Source organism: Cyanistes caeruleus, chromosome 6, assembly GCF_971803275.1.
Source record: "Cyanistes caeruleus chromosome 6, bCyaCae1.hap1.1, whole genome shotgun sequence".
Classification (NCBI taxonomy): Eukaryota; Metazoa; Chordata; class Aves; order Passeriformes; family Paridae; genus Cyanistes; species Cyanistes caeruleus.
Window position 1 is genome coordinate 56,838,341 of NC_141706.1, and position 20,016 is coordinate 56,858,356.

A 20,016-nucleotide genomic window follows, 5' to 3' on the forward strand; every position below is an offset into this window, starting at 1 on the left:
TATGACATAAAACCTAAAGGTTTGAGATCTGTGCTCGAGTGGACATATAAAGGTATATAAAATGCCTATGGTATATAGGTATATAAAAGCCGCTTATATAACTGAGGCACTCTTGTGCCCTATGGGGTTGTTCTATATATATTTATTTATGTTAAAGGAGAATTTGACTGCTTTCACTGAGCGGGACTGCAGCAGCTGCCCGGGGCTGCCCTCTGGTGGCTGAGGGCGGCATCGCGGGGCTCCCGGAGCCCAGGGCAGACAGGGGGAGGAGGGAGGGAGGGAAAATAAAATCTGGAATTTTATTTACAAAAAGCAATCTCGTTCTGATTACGTTTGTATAGAAGAGTTTGAACATAAAGTTATTTTCCCCGGTAATTTTTATAACGTTGAAATTAATTACATTTTAGAAATTCCTTAGCTTCTATTCACACTTTTACCTTTCACATTTACCAGAGTTATCTCAGTTGGTACAGTTTAAACTCTACCTAGGCCTATCAGTAAATCCTATCTCACTAAGCCATCAACAATTTTCAGTTCATGCCAAGTATCTCAGTGGCCATGAACTTCAGTGAACAAATTAGATCTGTGAGATCTGATGTGCTGGACACTCAGAATAGTCAGTCACAGATTTTGGTCCTAGGCACAGGAATCAGCAAACCATTTGTAACATATCCGTGCTTACATGGGTGACTCTAGGGAAGCTCTGATCATTTTTATACCTTCAATTGTGATTTTTTTTTAGATGCGTTCTCATTTTTTCAAATCCTGATGGGTTTTCTCCATCATTGTTTGAACTGATGTTTTCTGTGTCTGTTTTATAGCAATTGCCACCACATGTGCGTGTCTGGGATTCTGTGACTCTGAATACACTGCACGTCATTGGAATGGGATTTTTTGACCGAGCTGTCACTTGCATTGCTTTTTCTAAATCTGTAAGTAAAGTAAATAAATAGTCATATTAAGACTGTTTGCTGTAAAGATCTTTGAAATCTTTCCAATTCAGGTGACCAAAATAAACTTCCAAGCTGTCTCTTCTCTCAGGTTCATCTTTAGAGGAGGAAAGCTTGCAGCCCAGTTGTTTCCAACAGTTTAGGTTGCTATTAAAGTTAACAATATCTCAGCAGTCTCATAGATTTGCCATATACTTAAAATAAACCGCAATTAATTTCTTCATCAGTTGCAAAAATACTTGTGTACTTGAAATTTCAGCATCCCTAATGTTCTTGAATCATCCTATTCTGTTTCTCCCTACATAAGAAATTTACTCTCTCTGCACCTTTTAACCCTCTCACTGTGTCTAAAATGATTCATGAAAAACTTCTTAAAAATAGAGGTTCCCATAAGAGAATCAAAATCTTTTGCTGAAAAGCAGCAAAGGCATATGGACAAAGGATTGTAAAAAAGTAAAATCCTATTGTTTGCCTCTTGGCACCATCCTTTGAACTCTAATCTGTCAGAGAGATAAAGGAAATATTTACGTGCTGATATAGGCAACATTTGAGTCCCATATAATAACTTGAGTCTGTGACCTGACACGTGCAAGCTGCAAAGCCCTCTGTGTACAACAGAATCTGTAAGTGGTGTCTGGTTGTCTTGACAGCATTTTTACATAGGAGAGGACTAACTGGTGTATTCCCTAGGCAAAATTTGCTTCAGGGAAAGTTTCTACAAACACTTGAAATGCATTGATAACTGTGTTTATAGAAAGTAGAAAAAAGAGGGATGTATTGGGAAAACTAGTTAAGATAAAAAGGTGAAAGCTAACACAGTTTGGCATCACCTTTGAAAGATAAATAAAAGGATTTGTAAGCAAATGCTCTGTAAATACCCCTCTGGAGGGAAATAGATGAATAATAACAGAGGAGCACTATTAGCATTTGCTGGAAGAAAGCAAGCATTTAATATGTTTGCTTCATCATTTTGGTCACAGCTTGGCCTGTTCTGAGTATCACTTCCCATTCTGTAGCAGCACTTCTCTCACTTCAGACCTCTCTTCAGGTTTCTTGGTCCTGCCTCTGCCCTACCTCGTGGGGTGTTTTGGCACAGTTGTTTTTGTAGCTGTGTCTGCATTGTGGGCTTGAATCATCAGGATAACAACCAGCCAACTTCATATGTAAAAAGACACACCAGAAAAATGGGTACCAACAGGAGAAGGTCTAGGAAATATGATGCATGAAGAAAGAATGAAGGATTTTGGGTAATTAAGATTAGAAAGAGTGATAAACATCACAACTGTGATGTTAAAAAGACATCTGTCAGGAATAAGTTGTTTTCTAGTTCCTTACTATGTTCTCTGATTTTGATCCATTATACTAATATGAAGAATAAAATTGTTTCTTGTATTAACAGACAACAGGAAAGAAATAATAGTTTTAAATTGCAAAGAAAGAATTCCAGTATAGTTACCAGGAAAAGTGTTCTTAATAAAATAGATAACGAAGTGTAGTTTGCCTTTGGAATTTCCACTGCTGAATATTTGTGAAGAGATACCTACCACGTTCCTGACACTTGTCTGCAGTTTCTAAGAGCTCCTCTTCTGCGTCCCTTTCAGACATCTTTTCAATGACCCTATAAATTATTATATTTTATAGGCATCTAGCTACAAGTATAACACCTAAAGTGTGAATATGTGTATATACGTGTAAATATCTCCACTTACACAGAAGTATCTAATTATTTGAAATGTGTATTTGTATGTTACTCATGCTGTTTGGGCGATGCATTAATATTTCCTCATTTATTTTGCCTCAGAATGGAGGAAGCAGCCTGTGCTCTGTGGATGACTCCAACGACCATGTGCTTTCAGTGTGGGACTGGCAGAAAGAAGAAAAGCTGGCAGATGTCAAGGTGTTGCAATAAGATATTTTGTACTACTTGCTTGTATGTTGATCTGGTTTCTTGTAATAAAATGTCTTTCTGTATTTAACTTTTTGTGCCTATTTAACATTTTCACTGTAAAAAAGGCAAGAAACATGAAGAAAGGGAATATTTTCTCTCTGTTAAGATTATCCCAATAGTTATGGATTTTGTAAAATTTTGCTGTTGTTGTTTTTCTAGAATTGCTAAGAAAATTCTAGGCAGAAATAATAGGAGCACGTGCAGGAAATATCTTTTTGCATAGAACATTATCTGACATGATTTTTATGCTAAATTATACAGACATAAAATCTTTTGACTACAAACTATTCCAGTCTATGTTAGTAAATGAACAGGTCAGGACTTTTCTTATATCAGAAGTATCAGTTTACCTAACTAAAGAACCATGTAATATTGCTTTCTTTCCTTTGCATTTTAGATTTTGATACAATGTTTTTCTTTTTCCTTCCAAGTGCTCTAATGAGGCTGTATTTGCTGCAGATTTTCACCCTACTGATACAAATATAATAGTTACTTGTGGAAAATCACACCTTTATTTTTGGACGCTAGAAGGGAATTCCCTTATCAAAAAGCAAGGATTATTTGAGGTAAAATAAAATATTTCTCTAATTTTATGTTTATAGTAATGATACAGTCATACAGAAGTAAGGTTTAATAAGGTTTGAGTAAATAAAAACTAGTGATCATTATGAAACTTGAAATGTTGCAGAAGCTCAGGTGGCATTCATGGTATGGCACAGAGAACTTTTCCATGGGTAAAACTTCTACACTAAAATTTTGAAATTCAATTACCCATTGTTCCTCTTATTTTTTTTTTTTCCTGTATTCTTTTTGCTACATACCCTCACCCTCCCAAGCTGCACAAAATAAAATTACCTTAGAACTCTCTGTGATTAATTCAGGTTAAAAAAATAAAAAAATAAAAAAAGGAGAGAGAGTGATGGAGGAGATTTTTATTTTATGAGAGGAAAGACCCCATAAAAATACGTCTGTATGAATTTTCTTCCCTTTTTCTGTGTTCTGCTCAGACAAATGCATAAATGTCATTCAAATACAGATTGAGCTAGCCACTATTTGGTAAATATCATTTTCATTTCAAGGTTTTGATTCGGTTTAAGCTGTACAGCACTTGCACGCACAAATGAGGGATGTTTCCAATGACTGGAAATAACTCCAGTGACTGCTAGTTAACAGCTTGTGGAGTTGTGGTTCCTAAGGATAGTCAGAACAGCTATTTACAATGTCAGTTTATATACTTTGTGTGAAATCAGGGGGACATGCTGAGAGAATGCATATAAATTTTCTTACATTTTATTTTTCATGCATTTTTAAAGGATTTTTCTCTCTGTTCTGGATCTATTGGTCTTGATGATGGTTAGAGCTGGAAAAGGGCGGTGACTCCAGAATAGAATAGCTCTTAGTTTGGGGGAGGAAGAGAACATACACATAGGTTGTCAGCAAGGAATGCATAATGTCCTTGGAAACTACCAGTGATGTTTTTGTTCCCTTACACATTTAATTGTTTAGTTGCTGTCAGTGTCTTAAATGCAGGGGTTTCATTACTGAAGCTAGGCTTCTTTCAAGAGATGATTCCTTAATTCTCACACTATAGCCAAATCCTCTAGTATTATTTTTTTTTCTCCTATAAACTTTGGAGTTAAGAATGACAATAATAAAGCTTATTTGAAACTGTGGCCATTTCTAAATACTCAAAGTCTTTGGCATTCTGCAGTAGTTGGGGGATTTGGTTTATCTCAAAACATTCCTGGTCATGTGTTAGATGTTGGTAGGCCTTCTCACTCACTCTATCCCCAGCTTGCAATTAAAGGGTGCAGGATTGGGCCATACACCTCAGCTGATTTATCTTCTGCCCTTACACAGATTGTTCTGTTTAGACTGCAGGAATGTGTTTAACTCTTGTAGTTATTTAAGTAATAATAGAGGCTAAAGTATAAGGCTAAAGTAAATTAACCAAGTGCATAAAGTTAAAATCCATGGGTTGTGTGTTGCTGTGAATGTATATTTTTCATAACCATGCAGAAACAAGAGAAGCCAAAGTTTGTCCTGTGTGTGACCTTTTCTGAAAATGGTGATACTATTACAGGAGACTCAAGTGGAAACATTTTGGTTTGGGGGAAAGGTAAGATAAAATTTCACTATTAACTTCTATCTTAATATTGGACTCTGAGTGTAGAATTGAGTGTAGAGCCTCAGTTCAAAAAGAATAAATTTTGTTTTATCTTGAGCTCTTTCCCAAGACCCATCCAGCAGATTGTGCCTGGATTCCTTTATACAAGAAGCTAAAGAATATCTATACCTAACTGCTAGAGCACAAAATTCCATCAGATATGTTCCCTATGGTCAAATACTGAACCACTGAGCTGTGCCAGCATGTGGGGCTTTTACTGATGTAAGAGATGCCAAGAAAAGTTCTTTAATCACTGTATAGAAAGAAACGTTGTTAATGTAACTGATGCTCTCCAGTCTCCTATCCTGTCCCTCTCTACTGTTTGCAGAAATTATGCCAATTGACACACGTTTTAAAAAAGACAACAAATAGCAGTATTTGTTTTCCTAGGAAGTCAAGCTAAAATGTATTCAGATCTAATTGAATTCCTCAGCTTTATTTCAGAGGAACAGATGGATAGAAAGAACTTCTTAGAAAGCATTTTCTAGTAAGAAGAGACCTTTCTTTAGGCAGCAGAAGCCAACGCCTGCTGGAGGGCAAACAGCAGCAACATCCTAAACGTTTACTTAGTGCCTGAGATGTCATGCATTGGAATAAGGAGAATCTCTTAAAAGAGGCCTTATTAGTTAAGGAAGAAGGGATATGGATGACAGCTTTTTTCCTGTTTACTCAGTGCTTTCTCCCAAGATACTACTCAAAGGGGTAGGACCCTGAAAACAATAAGTGAATCAGTTACATAGCTGAGCCTCACTGAGCTGTTCCTGTAGGTTTGTTTTCCAATGAAGGACTGTCAGCTAATTATCTCCTTGGCCACTCCATTGCTGAGGACAGGAGTGGATATGGTGTTTTCAACTTGGCTTCTCATTTATTTCTCTTTCCTTTTTCCTATGATAATTTAAAGAAAGGCACTTCAGACTTTTCCTTCTAAGCTGACTTTAGAAATTGCACTGTCCCATGTCCCTATTCTTCATTGTTATTTTGGACTGCCAGCAGACAAGGGAGACAGGGACAGTGAACTGCTCAGGGGCCAGTTTGCCATCATGCTGGTAGACTAATTTCTGTCTTGACTGCAAGCAGTTTCTGCCCTTTCTCCCAGAAATAAATTCTCAGTATGCTCAAGATCTCAACTTCTGCCCATTCTTTAAGGTTGGACAAAAATATTTTGCTTGTTTTTCTGTCTCAGTACAATGTACTTTCTAAGTCTTAACTACTTTTGGCTCAGAGTTCTATGTGCAAGAGAGGGCTGCTTCCACCAGGTCAGAGTACCCTTAACAAAAACTTCTCTTGATAGGAATCTGTTGTACCTGACACATTATAGACATGGATGAAGGAACAGGCAATTCCTTTTTCCTAACTTAGATCAGCTCCTCACTTGTGCTAAACATCAAGCTTTGATGCAAGGTACACATTTCAGTAATAGAATCACTAGTAATAATTTATTTGTACTTAATAATATTAATGATTCACCAAATCAGAGATACTTACTCCAATGTAATTGGTTTTGATGGTGTTTAGACTAAGAAGCTACTTGAACAAGCCAAGCTCATCAATAAAGAAATACAGGCTCCTCTGGAGAGTGATCAGTGCATTCTGTCAGATACACAAGGACCTCTAGCTTGGTCAGACTTTGGTACAAATTCAGGATCTGGAGGCTGTAGAATATCTTTGGAGGATAAAAGTGACTGGGTTACAGGGTTTTTGCTAAGGTATGTAGTGCTACTGCAGGTCAAATTATTTTGCTTAAACCCCCTTGAAAGGTTTAAATGAACCTATTTTAGTTTGTCCTTGACTTAGACTGAATATGTACACTTTTCATTTTTGAGATGGGAGAGAATATATCACAAGATGCTCTAATCCAGCCTCTTCTGTGGGTCTGTGTGTTTTGGCCTAGCACCCCATGCCCACTGTTGTCACTGTTTAAATGCAATCCTTATGAGAATGTAGAGAAACCGAGAAAATAAATGGGGAGAAAGGAGCTATTAAGCTGAGTATTTCAGTAGTAATGCCTTTTTAAATTCTATTCAGGTACCAACAGAATAAGCCACGCAGTTCAAGGAGCACACGAGGGTGGAATATTTGCACTGTGTATGCTGCGAGATGGCACACTGGTATCAGGAGGTGGAAAAGACCGAAAGCTGATATCTTGGAATGGAAATTACCAAAAAATTCACAAAACTGAGGTGATATTGCCTACCTTGAAATTACTCTGCTGCTTAAAATGAAATTCTCTTTTCCTCTGAGCAGCATTTTTAATAAATTATTTTTCTTATGAATATGTATTCTATGGAAAATCAGATCAATGGTAAAATACAATGTTTTCATATGCTGAGTTGGAAGGGACCCATCAGGATCATCGAGTCCAACTCTTGGCCCTGTACAGGACACCCCAAATTTTCAGTCCTCAGGTCATTCCTGTGATTCCCTATTCATTAACATAGTATTTTCTTTCTAAGTTCTATGGTAACTGGAAAATAAATCTCATGTTCATATCTTCCCATATTATTTCTTCCTTTTTTTGCATTTAATAATGTGATGTAATGTTTAACTTCAAAGTATTACAGTATTGAAGTGGTTTTGTACTTTTCTCTTCCCCAAAATGATGTGAGGATTTTTTGAGGGTTTTAATACTTAAAGTTTTTCATTAATTTCTTGGTTGATGTTGTTTTTTAAATGTAATTAAAATAAAATTTGAAAAATTACTCTAGCTGCTATGTAGGAACTTAAAAGATTAAAGCAGATTTTGTTTGGACAGAAATACTTTGACTGTTTACATACTGAATGTAAGAGAAGAATCAGCAGAAAAGTCTGAGGAAGGGCTTCAACTCTATAATATTAAATAATAATACCATAACATAATAAATAATAATATTTAAAGTTGCAAACATATATGCAACTGGAATGGCATGTCTGTTTTTTTGTAATTCAGTTTTTAACACAGAACAAGGGACATGCTTCTTGTGCTGTTTCTAATTGTGGTGTCCATTTTCTCCTATTTGTTCATATTCTAGTATTCCTTGTTATTTCACATCTCCCCTTGAACTTCAATATTGAGATTTGCACTGGCTCTTTCAGAACCTAGGCTGCAGTTAAAGAAACATTCATTGCAAGAGAATGCTCTAAGTAGAAATGCTTAGTCTGATCTCACAGTTTCAATTAAATACTATTGAATTAACACAGCATGAGGGAACCTTTTGTGTTTCTTGAAATATTTGGTTTATCTGAGTATTCTGTAGATAAGAATGTCTTGTCTTGCAGAGTTATAGAAGCCACTGAGCTGATGCAAGTTGTTATAAAGTTTTGCAAGACAGGTACATGTTTAATTCAGCAAATTGTTGAAACAATTTGTTTCATTCCTTCACTGTGCAATATTTATTAAAACACATTTACTAGACCACATATCTTTCAAAATGGCAATATCTGACAAATTGTCTGACTTATCTCTCCTTTTGTCTGTTATGACCACAGATTCCAGAGCAGTTTGGTCCAATAAGAACAGTAGCAGAAGGAAAAGGGGACGTTGTATTAATAGGAACCACAAGAAACTTTGTCCTACAGGGCACGCTGTCAGGAGATTTTTTCCCAATTACCCAGGTAAGCTGGGTTTCCTTACAGGAACACTTCTAAGTGTGTAAGAGCAGTAAATATCCTGTTTGAAGTTAATTTTCACGAATATCCATCTATTGGATTTATTATTACACTACTTGCAGCAATAAGAATCATTATAAATATGTATCTATCAAAGCTACCATGTTTTTGGAATATTTTAATATAGTTTGGTCATTTTAATACAGTTTAAACATGTTTAGTTTTGATGGCCTGTCCTTCTTGTCTAAAAACATCTCTGTTTGCATAGGGTCACACTGATGAGCTTTGGGGACTTGCAGTCCATTCCTCTAAGCCTCAGTTCTTCACGTGTGGACATGACAAACACATTACACTCTGGGACGCAACCACTCACCATCCTATCTGGGACAAGATTATAGAGGTACAAATTTATTGAATATAGCTCTCCTGTTACGGAAATTCTCTAGTCATTTTGGTTTTTCTTAAGATTATTGCTTAAAAATACCTTAAAATATTAATTTGAGGGAAAAAATAATTTCATGTTAGCTTGTTTTTGTCATAGAGATCAATGTAAAAGCTTTTTAATGTTGCTATTCTGAGTTCAAGTTAGATTAAATGCACTGTTTGAATGTCTAGTTTATTCAATGAACTATCTTAGCATTTGCTGTGAAATTATACTTTAAAAAACAAGGAAATTTTCCTTTCAGGAATTCTGTAGTGTTTTAGAAGCTGTGCATAGAAATCCTGCATCTCAGCAATTCTCTGAAATTTTCTTTAGAGTTAGTAATTCTTTTAAATTAGTCACTTGCTTATAATTAATGAGAATATCCTTTCCACCTAGTCCCTAGGTCTAGTAATTACCAATTACTAAAAATGTCAACAGATTTATTGAAAGAGCTTCAATGTCATACTGTTTTAAAATACAGAAAATTAAGGAAACAAGCATTTGCATGAAATGGATCACTGGACTGGGTTTTTTGCTTACATTTAAAAATTATATTTTAATGGTATGAGGAGAAAAAAAAAAGCTATATTGATATTTTCTGCTATAACCTGAAAAGTTCTGGACTTCATTCTTTATAACTGGTCAAGTATTAGAAAGAAAATGCTTACCTTGCTTTTAGGCATATATTGAAATGGCAAGAAAAACACTAGAGTTTAATAAAGTAAAATGTTTTAAAATTGTACATCCAAATAAGAAACCCAGTTTAGGCCCTTAATCTCCCACTGAGCTGCAGTTTGACAGGTGCTGGACAAAGGCGTCGGTGTGTGTAGGAGTCAGGCTCTATCCCTCCTGCAAAGTGCCACATACCTTTATTGAATAAGGGACTTGCTTGTCCTTCAGATTGTGGGTAAACTGCAGCTTTGATACTTAATTCTGTGGTCAGCTCTAGTGTAAAAAGTTATTTTTATCTCTTCTTTGTGATTTGTTGAGAAGCTGTCATTGCCCATGTTATTGTTAAGAAATTACTTGCCAAATTATTTTTCAATAGTAAAGAAAACAGTGGCCTTGTATACATGGAAAAGAAGTTAATTGAATAATTTTTAAATTAATTAAAAATGTTTTTTTACCCCTCAAGTTTATACTGAAAGAGAAAAAATTACTCCTAAAAATCAGCAAGATAGTTTTACTATGTTCCAGAGGCAGATAATTGAATTGTACTTTTGTTATAACTTGATAACTTGGACTAATAAAAAAACGTGCTTCTTTCTGAAACATTTCAGGATCCAGCACAGTCTTCAGGTTTTCATCCTTCAGCATCTGTTGTTGCAGTAGGGACACTGACTGGAAGGTAAGAGGTGCAGAGCTACACCTTGGGCACCAACAAACACTGACTTTTCCAGCTCGTATCCAAGTTCATGTTCTGACTTTACAGGTGTATGCAATGACATATCTTCATTCCCTACTGATTTCTCTTGGATGTCACAATGAAATTTATTTGTATTGCCTTAGTGCCTAGAAACCCTCGGCTTGGGCCAGCACCCTGTGTTTGCTGAGTGTTGCATGAACAAAGAGATGATTTCTGCCGTGGCAGAGAAACAGTGTAAGATCAGTGGGAGGGGGACATTTAGAGAGGGCAGGAAGTCTAGCTTAGCTCTGATACCAGGCATGGGAAGTACTGTCACCATACCAGTGACCTAAATGTTAAATCTTTGTGTCCACTGGGAAAAAGGAGAGGACAAAGGAGTCTGATATAGTGGGCTAACTTTGCAGATATGGAGGGAAATTTTCTCCAAGGCCTTTGGGCTGCATGGAAGAAATCACATAGAAACATTTTGTGTATTGGAAAATGTAACAAGTGGTTTGTGATCCCTAATGCAGTAAACCAGAGGCTTTAAAAAATTTAGCGAATGTGCTACACCTAGTGTAAAAATGCACATGAAGATACTTGTTCTGCATGAAGAGTGTGAGGGATAAACAAGGCAGGGGAAACTGAGGTGCAGGAGAGTATTTTAGACAGCAGGTTGAGCCCTTGGTGACATCAGTGGCAGCTGCTGGGTTTATCTGTGGTTGTCTCTCATAGGAGGGACTGCCTTTGCTTAACTTCTCCCTCTCCTTTAATGTCACTTGAGGGCAGACTTGGCTGTTAGTACTGAAAAGAGTTCCAGTTCACTGAGAACATACAGGAAGCTTGTAGGTTATTCCAGATTTTATATCAGCCCTAAATAAAGGATTTGCTTTTGTTACTGAATGTACTTCATTTACTAAATATAGTAAAACAAAAGGAGAAGCTTTGACAGGAATCTTCTTTTTGTCTTTAGTAATTTGACGCAAGTATTGAAATGTAAATTTTATCTTTGTTCTTTCTACATGTTTCCACAAACTAATTTTTGGTTCATTAAAATTAATTAATTAAATAAAACTATGGAAACAATAATGAATTAATTAACTTTAAACTTAATTAATTAATTAATTAATCTATTTCTTCTATCAGAAGAGAATGGTCCTGATGCTTGCTTGTGTTTTCCCTTGCCCTAGGATTTAATGCAGGCATCAATTTAAACATCAGCATAGCACACAGGAAGGTCTTTAAAGGAGAAGGGACATCACAGGCAATGCTTACTTTATTCTTATGCATGATATATTAAAACACACTAAAATCTGATATTGGGGTCAATGCCTGAACATTTTTGTGGTTAAAAAAGATGTGAAGGAAACTCTCCTTATGTTAAAGTAAAAATAGACCAAACTAAGTTACAGTTGCTGTTTTTCTCTTCTTGGTATAAAACTTATGCTATTTTGACAGAAGCTGGTCAAGATCACAGTAACTTTAAATTCCTTATGGAATGATTTATTGGCCTCTTTCTGTGTTTACAACAGGTGGTTTGTGTTTGACACAGAAACAAAAGACTTGGTCACTGTACACACAGATGGAAATGAACAGCTGTCTGTAATGCGTTATTCACCAGGTTTGAGAGCATTTATTTACTGGGAAAAAAAAAAAAGACGTTGAATTTTTTTATTAAATTAGTGGTTGGTTTGTTTTAAAATAAGTCTCTGCTTGCCATACTGAAGTTGGAAATAAGTGTGGCATGAAACATTGGCAGGACTTTATGGGTGGTGTCTTAAGCTCTGGTTTTGTTTTCCCTCCCTCCCCAACACACTCAATATGGTTTCACTGTGAAGAAGGGAAAAAAAACCCAAAACTTAACTCTGCAGGCTGTTGTAATTGGGTTAGCCTGAAATGGACTATAGCTGCTTCCAGAAATGTTATGTGTTTTTAACAGTAATATTTGTTAGTATAAAATTGCTGCTTTTTAGTCTTGATAGATACATCAACATGCAACTGGAAAAGTAAAAATATGATTTCATTTATTCATTTTTCAGTATCAAGGCCTTTAAGAACAGTTCCTCTTGTCTGTGACATATAAACTTTTTAAGATTAGCCTAAGCTCTTTCTTATAGGAATAATTGCAGTTTCACTTTTGTGTTTATAGATGGAAACTTCTTAGCAATAGGTTCCCATGACAACTGTATTTATATATATGGTGTAAGTGAAAATGGAAGAAAGTACACTAGAATTGGCAAATGTTCAGTAAGTAATCTTTTTTCTCCACAAGTATCAACACCCAAAGTGCATTTTGTAGCACTGTATTAATGTTGTCACATTGTGGCACATTATTAGTGCAGTTAATACAATACTTTTTCTTTTGTAGGGTCATTCCAGCTTCATTACTCATCTGGATTGGTCTGTTAATTCACAATATCTTGTGTCTAATTCAGGAGACTATGAAATCTTATACTGTGAGTAAGAATTATATTTAGTCCTTTAGTGCAAAGTTCAGTCAGTCTAATACAGATTTAAAATTTAAATGAGACCATATAACTGCCAAGATCAACCATATGTTTTAATTCATCTGGTGTAATCAGAAATCTATATGATCTGAGAATTAAATATGTTGTTAGTGGGGTATTTTTCTTTTGTAGGGATCCCCTCTGCTTGTAAACAAGTTGTGAGTGTTGAAACAACTAGGGATATAGAATGGGCCACTTACACCTGTACTTTAGGATTCCATGTTTTTGGTAAGTATATTTCCTCTTACAAGCTCTTACCATGCTTCTTATTAACAAACACTTGTAATGCCAACTTTTGCTTATGAAACATGACTATTCATAATTCAGGGAAAAATACAGAACTTCTGTTATGCCATTTTTATTACAATCTGTCTTCTTATTTCAATCCAGAAAGATTCTGATTTAATATTCTTGCTAGCTGCAAGTACAAATATCATTAGAACATAAGTGGGTGATAAGGAAAAAATCACATACTGCCCTTTCTGTCACAGTAGAGCAGCTTCTCATAATTTTTAATTTGAAGTACCAGTTCTGTGAAATTGTCATGTATTTAGGCAGTTACTGGGTCGAATCCCCTTACCAGAACTGGTTCCATTTGCTCTGATTACTGTGCAAACACAAAATTGATAAGTCTTTCTCATTAAGAAGTTATCATGCATTGTGATACAGCCTGTAGCAATTAAATGGAGTGAAAGAAATTTATTTAAAAAGAAAAATATAACAAAATCTAATGGTTTGTTTCTATGGGACTTCTCTTTTGCCAGTTTTGAAGGATCCAGTTTCCCCAGCGTAGTCTGGAGCCTTGTACTCATTCTATAATATGTGCAGAACTGGATAGATGGTTACAAACACTGAGTATGAGAAGCTTCAAACTCTTGAGTCCTCAAGAGGAAATAGGAAGCCATGGTAGAAGTTCAGAGAAGGGTCTGGTTTAGTATAAGTGGTAAGCAAGGAATATTTGCAGCCATGTTTCAAGTAGAATAGATTGCAGTGATGTGTTTGAAGGCAGCCATAAAGGACATGTTTTCAGTGCCTGAAGATGCTATGGCAGTAGCAGTATGCTGGGAAAACACGTTCAAATTTTCTGTCATTTAGCTGACAAGCAGTGCTTGGATATCACTTGGATATCACAGCATGCAGATTAAGTAAAAGCAGGAAATTCTGGAAGATTGGCTGCATGTTGGCGTAATGTATTTTTCATTTAAGGGATAGAGGCCCTTAAGGAACTATAAAAATATTTCTGGGGTTTGAGTACACCCTACACATAGTTACAGAGCTACAAAGTCTTTGCATTTAACATCACAGGTTCAGATACTCTGAGATAGTAAATACTTTATGTGAGGGTTCCTTACTTTTTAATTCAGACTCCTGCAATATACAGTGCTATTATAATCTGGGGCTGCTTTTGGTGCATAGAAAGTCAGAGGAGAGAGGCATATCACACTTGAGAGGGATTCTTCCCATTCCTTGCAACAGATCAGCTTTTTGAGACGAAATAATCTACGGAGGGGGGAGGAGAGATGACATTGCTAAAGCTGAAGTGTTACAAAACCCAACACTTTAAAAATATTTCTTTAATAAAAGACGTACTACAATTTGATGATAAACCCAGTTAATGTCTACTGCTTTCAGTAGGGAAGGAGTAGTTTTGAAAGTTGAAATAAGTCAGGTATTTTCTAAGTATTTGAGTGTGATCAACCTCGTTGTATCGGTAAAAACAATTGGTTACTGTCATCATGAGACCTTTAGTACTTATTTTCAACACCTCACAGAGAACAGGCAAAGTACTGAGAAACTGCAGAATGAATGCAATATCTGCAGGATCATATATCTACACCTTCAGAGCCTATATGGAGAGGCTAAAGAGCAGGGTGGCTAGAATAATATATTGAAGAAGTACATAGCTAATGAGTTGGAAACCAAACCATTTTTATTGGAAGTCCATCTGTACTTTGGGGCCTCAGAGCAGACAGTTAGAACAGTCTTCACATGCTTACTGGGATTGCTTCACTGGACACAGAAACTGCAATCACAGCATCCAGGATGTGAGGCTTCTAGTGTATTGATTGTTCAGTAGCTATGGCTGACTGAAACTAGGGATGTTTCCTCTCTCTGGTAGAACCACATAAAAATCCCAAATTATGCATAGCACATGCAGATCAGCATAACCAATGCAGGGGGAAAAGGGAACACTGGTCCCTTGAACACCTGTCTTTGAGCATGGGAACAGATTAGTCAGTCTGGAAGAGTTTAGAGATGATTCAAATGAAAATCAATATCATGTAAAAAATTGTGCTTGAGGGAGGATGTTTTAGTGACACAAACACATAAATGTGAAGGAGCACAGACTTTAAAACACTTACTGATCTATAAGCTCTTTCAAGAGCCATGTGCTGCTGGATACACAAGTAAGGTATCAGTTCATAGCACATGTCCAGTTTTGAAAAAAATAGCATTTGAGGTCAAGGACAGGAACAGAAGAAATCTAAGATACTCTACAAAGCCTGATAATGTTTCAAGCAAAGCAGAGCTCAGACTGGTTGTATTCAAAACCGACTAGAACACTGTAAATTGAACTTTATGTTTGTTTGAATATATTTACTAATAGCATGCGTGATAAATCAGCATGTAAAGTTTTTAGGTGGTGTAAAGCTGCAGGATTAGCAAGTTGTCTCGAGAAACAGCAGAGTGGTATGAAAAAAGGAAGGAATTCAATAGAGCCAAAGAGGAGGCTCCTCACTAGAATGGCAGAACCCAGTTGTACAAATGCAGAACAGATGAGAGCAGATCTGTACAGAAGGATCAGATTACTCTTGCATACAAACTAAACATGAGTCAACAGCATTATGCTGTTGTAGGAAAGGAAGATACATTAGTGGGATGTGTAATGAAAGGGATGTCATGCAGAATGTGAAGCTGAAGAATGAAATCATCCATTTATCAGTATTGGCTTCAGTCACAGCTGGAATGGCTGCTGCTGTTTTTTGCGCATTGGACCAACAGATAATGTGCTGACTAGCAAGAATAATTAATTATCCATCTAAATATTGTTCTGAGAGAAGAGAGTAATGAATGAATTCTAGAGAAGAGGAGGAGAAAATAGCATGGCATCAGTCTTCAAATGAGAAAAAGGAAATGGCCTTTTACAGGTCTGTAGAGGATGGGAAAAAAAAAAGGACTACTTTTTCAGCAAGGGGGATTCAATTTGCATATTCAGAAAAACTGAGGCAATGGAATAAATTTTGAAAGAACCAAGAGATTCAAAGAAAAACCATATTATTATCCTTTCCCCATTTCAAAATAGCAGTCTTGTTTCTTTAACCATTTACTTCAGGGGTTATTTCCAGCTTGTCATAGTGACCTCTTGGGAAGGCTCCTGCCTCTTTTCAGCTAGCATTTGATATTCATATAGCCTTCTTCTTGTCAAAGCAGATATTTAAAAAAGCTTTTCTGCATCTCCTTGTTCTGCATATTCATAATTCCAGGAGTAGCAATTATCATGTTTCTTTGCAGCTTCCATTCCTTTGGGCCTCTTTCACTATCCCTGATCTAGCAATGCAGTGCTTCCACACACATCAGGAAAGTTAAGAGCAGTCTACAAATCAGACCTTGCATTTTATTTATAGCAATTTCTAATTCCTTATAAAGACATGGAATCACCTCCTGGTGGTGAATTGCTGTGCAGTGATACAAAGGCTATATTTGGGAAGAATCCCAGTGACTGAAGGATAGCAGTGCATGGCAAATGCCTGCTGTGGGGTTAGAAGTATCCCAAAGAAGGAGGAACTGGAGTGTGCCTCAGGATTTCTTAGGGGAATGGCAACTCTCTCACCCTGATCTGCAGCAGCACCAGAGGAGGAGCATGTGCTCGAGTGGACAGGGCTGCAGGGACACACTGCAGGGGCACACTGCAGAGGACAGGTGACATGGGGACAGGTGTCACTGTCGGACTCAGCTTGAGGTGGAAAGAGGAAGAAGAGTTTATTTGTTCTTTCACTATTTATAGTTTTCCGACAATGACCAGGGATTGGATAGTCAGGTCACCCCCTTCCCAACCACACTGGCAGTGAGAGACGTCCATCAAAAGGCATATCTTTAATGGAATGTATAAACACCTATGTTTATAGTTACCTTCCTGGGAAAGTGGCTAGAGATTATGAAAACAATATCGAAAGGCCTGATTCTCAGGGCAACAGACAGGCACTGAAAATCACAGAGCCAAGACTTGGCAGGGGTTTTGCCAAGTCATAATGGCAGAACACGCAGGATAACAGAAGGTGACAGTGGTCTCTGAAAGCTTGGTGCCCTTTATGTTGAGTAGGGATTAGGTAAAATCTAAATTAGAAAATCTTAACCAAAAAATCCCTGCAGTACTGTGTACAAAATCCTGAAATTTCAGTAACTGGAAGGATTTTAGTAAAATTGAAATTTGTTACAGGCAAGTACTCGGAGGCTTTAAAGAGGTGGTGCACAGATATGGTCTCTGCACTGTTGAACCTTACAGTTTGATTTTAGGACACTACTTTGTGCAAGAACATCAAAGAGTATGTGGGGAAGGAAGAGAAGTACTTACAGTAGAACAAAAGCATTTAAAAACCTTACAGTAGGTTCAGTTCCTTTTTAAGGGACTTATTAATTAATAAATAATAATTTAAACTATATAACGTCTTTTTTCATAGATTTTAGACTTTAGTAATACAAAGAAATTACATCTTGATCACACTCTAGTCTAAAAACCACACCCATATAATATGAAAAACGTGTGTTAACTCTTATATAAGAAGAAGAGAAAATAAAAGCAGTAACTTACTTTTCCACAAAACCATATGAAAATTCTTTCAGGCTCAGACACGACTGTAATTCAGCAAAATTCATCTTCTCAGAATAAAAAGCACTTTGTTGACTAGAGGGAATAAAGCAGTTTTTTATGTGCTTGATTACCTATTAGGATCTGGAGTTTAGCTGGTATGGAAATACACATTCTGAGTCAGATGCAGTTATTTTTATAGGTTTTTCTTTTCCTTAAACAAGTCATCCTTTATTAATATTTTTAACAGAAACTTAGGCTGTCACTTTTATTTCCATTATAAAAGCCTTTAATTAGTCCCTCTGTGTTTCAGGTGTATGGCCTGAAGGTTCAGATGGTACAGATATCAACGCTGTCTGTCGATCCCATGGGAGAAAACTGCTATCGACAGGAGATGACTTTGGCAAAGTACATCTCTTCTCATATCCATGCTCACAGTTTAGGGTAAGCCATTTCCCAAAAATTTGCTCTTGTACTTTGCACAAATGCATTAAATGTTGTTTTCCTATGAACAAATAAACCCAAGCACATCAAAGCAGGAAGAATGAGAGTATTTATACATCTAAGGGATTTATTTAACGTTGATTGAGACAGCAATTAAATTTAAAAGTTAATTTAATATTAAAATACTTAATAGAAAGATGTGATACCTTGGTTTCATTGTTGCATGCATGTTCTAACGAGATGCTTTTATGACAGCTGCTATTCTCACTAATGTGGTGTTTTCTAGGCTCCAAGCCATGTGTATGGTGGACACAGTAGTCATGTAACTAATGTAGATTTTCTCTGTGAAGACACCCATCTCATCTCCACAGGAGGAAAGGACACAAGTATCATGCAGTGGCGAGTCATTTAAAGGAAACATCAGCATGAACATACACAGTTGAGTCGACCATGCACAGAACTTATGTATAAACTGTATATTTAAAACTTAACAGTATGTTTGCAGTTTAGCCTGGTCACTGTGATTTTTGTTTAAAAAATTCTTACAAACCTCAGGAAAATTAAGCCCTGTGCTGGTTACCTTACTCAGTCTTGTATTTTTTTTTTTCAATGTGTCACACCTTAAGATTGATTGTTCTCTGTTGTACAATATACAATGCAGTACAAGTTTAATATAAGAAATGTGGCTTGACAGTTTGCAATACAGTGGTATCAGCAGAATGTGACTATCTTAAATGTTTTCTATAAACACTGCTAAACTGGTCACAAAAATGCCTTTCAAAGACTGTATATATGTGCTTATTCGTTTCACTATCTACACTTTGTACTATATATCTACTTATGTAGAAAAATCTATGACAATGTCAAGGTACTGAACTGTTTCTGCTGGAGGCTGATAAATAGATACAAAAAGTATAAACTGCGATGTAAGATGCAAGAATTAGTGCTTTAGACCTGAAAATGTGAATGCTGGTAAATTTGCATTCTCTTGGGAGCAGCACACCGTGGGTGTCACCCATGAGGAGTTGTGTTCCTTTTCCAATGAATCACCAGGCTTTGTCCCAATTTGACCTGAATTTCTCAGCAGGGCTTACAGATGTCTGTGTGGTTCAGGTAGTCCATATGAGTTTAAATTAAAAATCTTTTTACTTGTATATGAAAAATTTCTTTTTGAAAACAAACCAATAAAGCTAGGCCACGTCCCCATTATTGGCTCATATATTTAACTAATATGTATATTAATCAGCATGATGCTATATTGTACATGTATAAGATTTTAGCAGTTCATAACAAATGGTAAGGCCATGTAGCTTTACTTTTTTATGCTTATGGATATTGTATATTTGTATTTTAAGACCAAGTAGACCAAGTCTAAAGATATCTTTATAAGTGTACCATAAACCTGCAGAGGTTAAAGGAAGACTTGGAAGCCTACATGAAATATTAATGTGTAACTTCTGGCCCCTGTGTTTTGTGCATGGATGGGTATTTATAGTATGAAATAAGATTGTGTTTTGCAATTAAGTAACAGTGGAGGTGGTATAAAATGGTTAAGAAGGCCTTATCAATGTTGATTGTGACACAGATTGAAATGTATTGTTTACTATGAGGAATGTATCTGAAGAATTTTAAAAGAGGAGTTCTACGTGGACTCAAAAAAGGTAATATTAAAATTTTGCTTGTAACTGACAGTAAATGTTAATTCTCTGAACTCTAAAGCACTGGTTGTTTAGAGTGATTTAAATGAAATTGAACCAATAAATTTTGAAACTTTTTTATTACATCTCCAACCTCCTACACTGAAAGTGCAGGACACCAATAAACATGTATTAAAATCAA

General features: G+C 36.3%; 1 protein-coding gene across 21 annotated transcripts in view; it reads left to right on the plus strand.

Moving 5' to 3' along the window:
* EML1 (EMAP like 1) overlaps nucleotides 1-20,016 on the plus strand; it is a 122,647-nt gene extending 102,631 nt beyond the window's left edge. For all 21 annotated transcript variants that reach the window (XM_023927591.2, XM_023927592.2, XM_023927594.2 and 18 more), the window contains 14 exons: nucleotides 822-932; nucleotides 2,752-2,847; nucleotides 3,330-3,464; nucleotides 4,918-5,017; nucleotides 7,091-7,245; nucleotides 8,531-8,656; nucleotides 8,919-9,050; nucleotides 10,355-10,422; nucleotides 11,952-12,040; nucleotides 12,569-12,666; nucleotides 12,788-12,875; nucleotides 13,059-13,154; nucleotides 18,047-18,177; nucleotides 18,464-20,016. In XM_023927591.2, the coding sequence (XP_023783359.1) occupies nucleotides 822-932; nucleotides 2,752-2,847; nucleotides 3,330-3,464; nucleotides 4,918-5,017; nucleotides 7,091-7,245; nucleotides 8,531-8,656; nucleotides 8,919-9,050; nucleotides 10,355-10,422; nucleotides 11,952-12,040; nucleotides 12,569-12,666; nucleotides 12,788-12,875; nucleotides 13,059-13,154; nucleotides 18,047-18,177; nucleotides 18,464-18,589 (1,551 nt within the window). In that variant the 3' untranslated portion in view covers nucleotides 18,590-20,016. The remainder of the gene's footprint in view (nucleotides 1-821; nucleotides 933-2,751; nucleotides 2,848-3,329; nucleotides 3,465-4,917; nucleotides 5,018-7,090; nucleotides 7,246-8,530; nucleotides 8,657-8,918; nucleotides 9,051-10,354; nucleotides 10,423-11,951; nucleotides 12,041-12,568; nucleotides 12,667-12,787; nucleotides 12,876-13,058; nucleotides 13,155-18,046; nucleotides 18,178-18,463) is intronic.